The 9,441-nt window shown below is 45.2% G+C and overlaps 1 protein-coding gene across 1 annotated transcript; it reads right to left on the bottom strand.

Annotated features, from left to right (window-relative positions):
* Positions 1-7,861: 7,861 nt before the first annotated feature.
* LOC120707147 (probable glutathione S-transferase GSTU6) lies at positions 7,862-8,965 on the bottom strand. Its single transcript, XM_039991949.1, has 2 exons — positions 8,517-8,965; positions 7,862-8,436 (listed from the first exon to the last, which is right to left on the bottom strand). The coding sequence occupies exons 1-2, from the start codon at positions 8,847-8,849 to the stop codon at positions 8,035-8,037; spliced, it is 735 nt and encodes a 244-aa protein (XP_039847883.1). The 5' UTR covers positions 8,850-8,965; the 3' UTR covers positions 7,862-8,034.
* Positions 8,966-9,441: the final 476 nt, after the last annotated feature.

Genomic DNA, 9,441 nt, shown 5'->3' with positions numbered 1-9,441 from the left:
AAAAAGTTCAATTTTTATGAATCCTTATATATATATATATATATATATATATATACAAGCTATTTTAAACAATGAGATATGTATCATATATATCGACTTAAAATACTAGCTAGCTAGTATACTACTCCGTATACGTACTATAAGACGCATCTTCTCTGTAGACGCTAGAATGTCTACGGTGCACATTGTGGTCTTTTCTTATCAATATTGTTGGATATTTAGGTGGGTTTGCTGGATTGGATATCGAGTATTTTTTAAAAACAGATCTGAGTAAAGGCAATTCAGGGTGTATATAGCAGCTTAAAATCGCTATCGTCCCTTCTGCTAAAACTCATATTATGGGTTAAGAAAGAATAACCAAGGGGATATAACAATTAATGTGCCACATAATCTCATCTCACTATAGTAGCTAAAAATAGGTTATAATTCAAGACATCCAAGTTTGGTTAAAAAAAAGAATTCAGGGCCTCGTAAACTCAATAAGACATAACTTCTGAAACCTATTTCTCACAGTAGATCGATATCCCACGTGCCACCTGATCAGATTTCATTGTCATGTGGACACAAACATTATATTGTTTCCATTTACACTGCTCAAGTCTCGTTTGTTTTCTTTTTCAGTTTAAATTATAAGTCCTGTCACATGACATGTTTAAACACCAATTATAAGCATTAAACATAGACTTATTACAAAACTAATTTCATAAGTCGCGACTTAATCACGAGACAAATTATTAAGCCTAATTAGTTCATAATTTGACCACTAATTGCTACAGTAACCATCCGCTAATGGTGCATTAAATATATTTATTAGATTCGTCTAGAGCCGTAATTGCAATTTATGCAATCAGTTTATATTAAGTTGACATTCGAATATTCGAATTGACATCCGAATATTCAATGTGACAGCTACTTAATAAACCGAACGAGGCCTCATTATTGTCCGGCGCACACAGAAATATCTAGAAAAACACCAGCACATTATGAGTTCATGGCACTTAAATAGTTAATATCCACTGCACAATGCACATGCCTTGCATGTGCTGAGCCATAATAATTAAAATTCTACTAAGGCCTTATTCAGTTCTCTTCAAAATTCCAAAACTTTACAAGATTCTCCATCATATCGACTCTTTTAACGCATGCATTAAGTATTAAATGTAGCTAAATAAAATAACTAATTACATGGTTTGTCTATAATTTGCGAGACGGATTTTTTGAGCCTAGTTAACCCATGAGGAGACAATAATTATCAAATACAAACAAAAGTGCTACAGTACTTTACACCCAAATCTTTATGCATCTAAACAAGGCCTAACATATATAGTGTCCACTGTAATTTCCATGCATTAGCTGCTGCGAGCTGCAAACTCAATTCATCCGTGAGTCCGGCACGGGAGATCGTCAAAGGGACACGAACGGCATTCGAGTCGACTAGCATAGAGAAGTTTCACTTAGTTTAATACTAAAATGACTTAAATTTTATAACCAATGGGGTGTATTCCCCCCCCCCCCGGTATAAGTTGGTATTGTATATCCAGCTACTCATGCAATTCAACAGCTACTGCGGGTGCAAAAGGCAAACAGGGACGACGATAGCAACGACATGTAACTAGAAATTAAAACCAAGAAAACAAAAGTACTTCTGAAGGAAGAAAAAAAAGTCATAGACTATACTGTGCCGCGCTAGCATTTTCTAAGCAAGTAAAGAGCTATATGCGTAAGGATACATACATACATACACATACGGGATATGAAAGAAAGCACCCAAAGATAGCACCAATAAGAAAACAGCTCGTGATTTCAAGCAAATAAAGCACGAGCTGTTTTCTTGAAATCGATCAGTGTCTCATCTCCTGAACACAGCTGTTTTCTTGAAATCGATCAGTGTCTGATCCGGAGAGCCGGCCCTCATCATGGTAAGACGGGAAAATCAAGCTCGCCTGTACGTACACCCTTGTTTCATTCATTATTATTCCCTTGCCATTGCTTCGGGGATTTTCTCGATCGGGAAAGCCGATGCTTCTTCTTAAGCTAATACCGGTGGGGCGGTGTTTCCCCACCCGGTCGAGTTTTTTTTTTCTGGACAGTGACACAAAAGGAATGACCTCTGTGCTATGTTGAAGGTTGTACACCCTTGTGCGTACAAAATGAACACTAATAACGTGTCGCATCAGGTTGCCAGCGCCATTTGCAATTGCAGAAGGATAATGTTAACGCCTCATGATAACTGACTGTCTGCCGCTGGAAACGGACGAGGCAGAATCGAAGCACACCGTCAGGCTGTAGAGCGCGGCCGAATCAGCGCAAGCGACCAAACCATCCTTTCCAATCATCCACACGGAGGAATCCAAGGAGCAAGATGTGTGTGATGCAAGCGGATCAAAGCTCCCATCCCATGTCGACGATTCCGTCTGCCTGCCCGACAATCTGGAGTGTCCCGTGTGTCGCTCCTACTTTTCCGGAAGGATCCTCTGCAGTACTTCAGAGTGACTTTAGGTTACTGACGTGTGGGACCGGGACCACACGTCAGTGACCATGAAGTACTGCAGAGGAATCATTTCCCTACTTTTCTCGGTCAGCCACATATGCATAGCCAATAATCCAATAGCAGCCGGAGAGATAGGTTCGAACAACGGCAACAGGAACATTATTGCCTTGCTAGCTGTTGAAACATGCGCCAAGTCTCCTGTCTTTCTTAAGGTCCATGAACCAGTGGCAGGCCCCCATGACAGGACGTTAGTCGTCGCACATCAAGGTATATTGGCGCTCTAACGCCGCGCCCTGTAGGTGATGCGCGTATACGGTCGCATGGCCTGCAGGGGTTTGGTTTTTGCAGCAGAGAAGGAACCGGGCATGGCAAAGATGATGCTGATCGTGAGCAGTGGAGCATGGCAATGGGAAGATTTTGTACTGGTAACAACGACACGTTGAAGCCTTGGTGTTATATGCTCATCATATCACGACTGTCCATTATATGCTCTATCATATCACAGCTGAAGAAATAATACTGAAGCAATTTAGTAAGCCAGGACTATTGGTGAGGTGAGGTTAAAAGTAGGAATAATTTAAAGGCAAAGTAGAATGAAAATAAAAAAAAGAAGGTCACTGCTCAACAACAATACCCTGATTCGGGACTGCGTACCTTCTACGCCACATCGGTTCTCTACAGTCCCAGCAGCTGCAACAGAAACGGGCTGAAATAATGAATAGGCACGAACGACCCAGCGAGCGGCCCACGAAAGAGAAGAGGGACAAAAGGGCTAAAGAGAACCACAAAAACACCGCGCTGGTCGGCAATGAGCATGATAGCAGGAGCAACAAAGCAATAGCGGTCTTTGCTTGAAAAAACGAAGAAAGACTGGGTAGGCAGGAGACACAGGTCTATAAAAAATATAGCAACAACTATACTTCATGATAGATCCAATAAAACAAATTTGGCATTAAAAATGTTATTATTTTTATTCTAAGTTTGATCAAAGCTTGCCATGTTTAATTTAGGACAAACCTAATACGATATTTAAATAAAAACGGAGTGAATAGTCAGTTATTCAGATTGTCAAAGGCTAATGTGTCCTAAGCCTGTAGAAGCATGTAGCTTAAGTACACATTACGCGTGCATATATAATTTTGAATATATATACAGTGGCTGAGGGCTTAGGAACAGCCATAATACGCAGGTACCAAATATCAGCATGGAGACGTCATGAGTGATTTGGTCTAAACACATAAAACGTCTGAACCTTCTGAATCGTATATGGATGGATTGTGCACCAAATATTTGTCCATTATCCAGTGAATCGTATATGGATGGATTGTGCACCAAATATTTGTCAATTATCCAGCGCTGAACCTTATTAACATCCAGGCTCAAAAGTCAAAACACACTACTCCGCCTCTTCTTGGATACCCGAGGATAAAAGGAAAAAGTTCATGAGCCCACCATGCCACTAACCTTTGGAAGATGTGTGATAATTATAATCAGAAAGTACTTTATTTTTATAAGACAATGTATAACAGGACACTTGAGAAGATAATCTTTAGAAGTGAAACTATATTGTGAATGGCTTAATCATGTATCACATTATATTATATCATAATAACATAAAGTAAAGGTAGTTGTTAAGGAGATGGTATGGGATGGAAAAAAAAACTCAACATACGTGACAATTCTGGTGTGCAGCAATCTTTACCAATTAACTTTGGTAGCATTCCATGATGAGAAAATAAACAAAAGAAAGAAACAAATGAATCAAGGGCAGTCCTTACCTCTCCTACCTTTGCTAGCAGGATGCAAACGCCGTGGAGACTGAAAGCTGAGCAGATCTGCAAAAGGAGAAAGCGAGCTGACACCGTCTGTGGTGATGATGGCAAATACAACCACGACAGGGCTCTGCATGGTTGACGCAGGCAGCCACCAGTCACAGAATAACCAAAGCAACAGAAATGATGGGGGCAGCCGGATTTGGAGCTGGCGCTTGTGGAACTGTAGGCGGAGCTCGCCAAGCCGAGAGACCAGGAAGGCAGTGAACGTCGGCCGGAACATAACGTGTGATAACCGGAGACGGCGGTGCTGCAGCGGAGCTCGCATCGTGAGGCCCCTTCCTCTCACGTCAGGTGCTGGAAGAAGATGAAGCAGGATAGCCAGATGGGCTTGAAGGACGCACCAGGAGCTCGGGCTGCTCGGCGTGGTCTCGTTCAGTACATGGCGAAGGAGGACGGCCGTGAGGCTTGGCGGCAGCGTCGGCTCGAGGACTCGCTGACGATGACGCAGAAGGCGAGCGCGAGGGGCAACGACTGCGAGGGGAGGCAAACCCAGGGTTTACAAAACCGGTGGGAACCGGTCCGGTTTGACCGGTTATGGTTAAACCGGTTCGGTCCGGTTCCGGTTTGGGCCGGTACCAAACCGGCCCAAATTCAAAATTCAAATTTGAATTCAAAAAAATGAAAAATTTTCTAAAAATACTTCAAGGTGCAACGAATCTAATGGCGTTAAATTTTCTCAAAAATTCGTTCGTTTAACATACTTTTTGGGCATTTAAAGTTAAACCAAAAAAGAAAAGGAAAAAAATTGGACGGCCCATTAAGGCCCACTTGGTAAACCGGTCAAACCGGCTGGTATACCGTTCCAAACCGGTTACATATGCGATTTTGAATTTGGATTTGAATTCAAACCAGTCAAACCGGCCGGTAAACCGGTCTAACCGGCCGGTATACCGGTACGAACCGGTTGAACTAAGTTTTTTGAATTCAAATTTGAATTCGACCGGTACCGACCGGTTTCCGACCAAACCGAACCGGTATACCGATACCTGACTCCGACGGTTTGACCGGTCCGGTCAGTAAATTAAACCGTGGGCAAACCAGGCGGGGCGGATGGATTCTTTCCGCAGTCAAGACGACACGTAGATCTCCGCTCCGCACCGCGTAGAGCCGACGCATCCGACCGACTGCCAACGCGTGGTGATGGAGCAGGTGTGCAGGTGTTGGCCCAGCAGCAGCAACGGGGATGGAGCAAAACAATGCACAGGCACGGCCGACGCACGGACCGGCCCACGGGAAAAGAAAAGGCCCAAATAGAAGAATTAAAATCAAGAATGCGGCGATGAGCACGCGACCTCACGATGGGGGACATGCAAGCCGGGCAGGCAAGAGACACGTGGGGAGTTTCTAAAAAAAAGAGACGTGGGACCATGGGTGTGGTAGAACGGCGCAGAGGCCTCCGGTGTCTCCCTTTTGGTTCAGCGATATAGGATTACATATTATACTTTGGAATTACAGTGCGTATTTTTTTGGTTAGGACAAGTATTTGACCAATAATTATCTTAGCAATATATATATAAGAGTAAATTATACCCACCATACAATAAATTGTCAGTGGATACAAATTGGTCCAACAAATTATAAAATACTCAATTTAGTACAATATAACTTGACAAGTGGGTGTAGATTGATCCAACAACTTAAATATAATGCGTAATTTAGTGCAATAACTTGGAAAATTGGTGCATTCACAGTCCAAACGTTGCACGCCACCACGTAGCTGGCCAGACCAGGCTGGCCACCACTGGTCGCGATGCCACGGCGTCGCCAGCACACGTAGCCCCCCCCCACTCCTACGCCATGGCAGAGGAAGGAGCCAGGCCACACCTCCGTACAAAGAGTCGGCCGACGCCAATGCCGGCCGTGCCTCATCGACAGATCCAGTACTGCGGCCACCGGATCTGGCCGTAGAGGCCTCGCTGAAGCCGCTGGCATCGCTACCACCCGCCCGGCGGCGAGCTCCCCAGCACCTCCTGCGGCCGCGCCCGCCAGGCGAAGGGGAGGAGAAGAGCTACCCCGCCGCCGCCATCCTTGCGGGCTGTGCCGACTTCCCGTGGCAGGCTTCGGCGGCGGCGTGATGAAGGGGAGATGGGGAAGGGGGTGGCGGTGGGAACGAAATACACATTGTAAATAATAATAGTAATCAAGAGTAACTATTGTTAAAAACTTGTCCCAATGGAACGAAATACAAATTGTAAATAAAATCAGAGAGAGCATTTCACTAGTGTTTCACCTTGCAGAACTTTAGATCTAGATCAACAGGCCATGAAAAATCTAACATGCTATTTCCTCCTCTCTTTCTCTGATTCTGTTTGCGTGTGTGTGCTATCTCGGAAAAAAAAGGAGAAAAGCATCTTCTACTTAGCTCCATCCTAGTGGAGCTATTCTGCCACATGGGCTGACGACAAAAGGTGCATTGTTCAGCATGAAATGGCTCATCTTATGCTAGGGCTCACGACGGGAGGTTTGGCCTCGCTAGAATAGGCCCACATGCATTAGCTCTGATCGTGGTCCAATAACAACGAACCCCGTGGACAATTTTCCCTTAGAGCAGAAAAAGGGGTAAATATTAGGACTCGCCCGGGTGACCGGCAGTCAAACTATCGCATAAGGCTCAATAATTATTTTTTGTTCTGAAATAATTTTTTTTGTTTCCGAATAAATTTTTTGTATTGCTGGAACATTTAAAAAATTATTTCGGAACAAAAAAAATATTCTAAAACAAATTTGACTGAATTTATATATGGACTGTTTTATTGAACTAGTTTAGACCCAAAACACGAAATCTGGAGTAAGAATAGCTTGCTGCGATGGATTGCATCGCAGTCACGCCAGTGACTGCGAGCACCCCCGGGAAAAAGGTACGGGAGTACGCGATAGGATTCTGTCAATAGCAATCGAACCTTATGCAAGTGAAATGGTTTGCGGCCCATTATTTTACAATTTTAAAATAATTATTAGAACATGATAATCAACTGAAACTGTTGCTGCAATATCAGTCATCAACTAAAACTACCGCTACAACATCATGACATGCATACTCAACCGTCTTGAAATGTAAAACATTTTAGTTTGTTCCAAATCAAACTGTTCTAAGTTTAACTAAGTTTATAACAAAGAGTAATAATATTTTAAATGTCAAATAAGAATTATTAGATCGATTATGAAATACATTTTCATAATTAACTTATTTGATGTGTTAGATGTTAATATTATTTTCTATAAATTAGATCAAGCGTAGACTACTTGATTTATAACAAACCAAAATATCTTACATTTCAAGACCAATGAAGTATATTGTAATAAAAATGCATGTAAATATGCCGTACTTTCAAAAAAATTAAAATAAAAATGCATGTAAAATGTTCCCACTCTGTCTCCATCATTAGAGTTGGTGCGTCTTTCCGCTGTAACATCAGCCTGTGTCTATCATAAGAAAATTATGGGTCAAAATTTCCGGCGTAACATCATCGCTGGGTTGGGGCATCCGATTCTTTTTTTTTTCGGCCGGATGCCCTAACCCAAACATTACCCGAAGTACAAATCACGGTCATGTTTATTCCCCACGGTGATGACTGGGTTATAATTTATTTCACAACAAATTTGCGGCTAATATACCGAATTTATTACACGGCGCAGGAAGCTAAATCTCACATCTCAAGTAGACTAATAAATATTTGCTTTATTTCTCCATTCCCCTGACACTCTCCATCAGTTGCTTGCCTCCGGCGCTGCCGCCGCCGCGTGTGGTTCAGTTGCGAGCCTCTTCCTGCCCATTTCCACGAGGCGGTCGACCGTCGGCATGGCCGCCCTGGCCTCGTCGAGCGCGGAGAACCGGTCCACCCACGCCGCCAGCCGCGGAGTCCTGGCGGTGTCCACGATCCGCAGTCCCGTCGTCGGCTCCGACGCCCGTATCGCCGGCACGAACCCGCCGAGCGCGAGGTCAACGAACCCGACGCCGTCGCCGCCGAACCACCCCTTGCTCCCCGACCGCTGCTCCGCGTCCGCGAGCGCGCGTTCCAGCGTGTCCACCGCCGCGAGGGTCCGCGCCACCGCCTCCGCCTTCTCCTCCTCCGTCCCCGCCGCGTGGATCGCCACCCACGAGCTCAGCAGCTGCGCACGGCGCGGCGACCATGACCATCAGGCCAAAGAACAAAGTGGGCGCGCGGGGATTGGCTTTTATCTTTCCTTACCTCTGCATCGACGTAGGCGGCCCAGAAGCGGGCGACGGCGCGGCCGTGGGGATCGGCGGGGAGGAACGCCGTGCCGCCGGCGTCGGGGAAGGCGTCGTCGAGGTACTCCACGATGAGCATGGACTCGCACACGGGTTTGCCTGCGTGGAGGAGGACGGGGACCTTCTTGTGGACGGGGTTGGAGGCGAGGAGCTGCTCGCCCTTGTCGGCGAGGTCCACCTCCACGTACTCGTAGTCCAGCCCCTTGAGGTGCAGCGCCACCCGGACCCGCAGCACGAAGGGGCTCGCCCACGCGCCCAGCACCTTCAGCTCGCTGGCTTCCGCACCATCCATGGTTAAGCCAAGCTTTCCTGGCTTCTGGAGCTCCAGGGACGACTAGTATTGCCGCTGGCAGGATCTGCTCTGGTCAAAACTGTCTTCTTTTTTTTTTATATCAAACTTGTTGACTCCGTGTTAGCAAAAATGTTAGAATGAGTGTGTAATTATTGTTGGCGTGGCACCACCACGATGGGTCTCAAGGAATGCACGCATCAGGGACAGGGGCGGGCCCACATCAATTCAAGAGTATTCAACTGAATATCCTTTTTTTTATCAAAAACACTTGTATACATAGTGTTCACCATATGTATATTCAAAAAAGCAAAAATAGAACCAAATAAACTGCCTCACAGTCTCCTTCTCTCATTCAGCCCAAGACAGCATAATAGCCCACTTTCCCCTGCCCTGGCCAACGGCCCATATGGCCCAACTCGCCCAAACTCAGCACAGTTCCCGTCCCCAACACCAGACTTGGTACTCGCGGATTCGCACGGTTATCCCTTGCCACCTCGATAGAAGCTATCCTGGCCGTTCGATACACACTGGGATATGTGCCCAGTTGTTTTTAGTGGGTGTATAAGAACCGTATTTGAATTTTTTTTCTAAT

The sequence above is a fragment of the Panicum virgatum genome, chromosome 5K, assembly GCF_016808335.1.
Source record: "Panicum virgatum strain AP13 chromosome 5K, P.virgatum_v5, whole genome shotgun sequence".
Taxonomy (NCBI): domain Eukaryota; kingdom Viridiplantae; phylum Streptophyta; class Magnoliopsida; order Poales; family Poaceae; genus Panicum; species Panicum virgatum.
The sequence above is the reverse complement of the archived record's forward strand: the minus strand, read 5'-3'. Positions and strand labels throughout refer to the sequence as shown.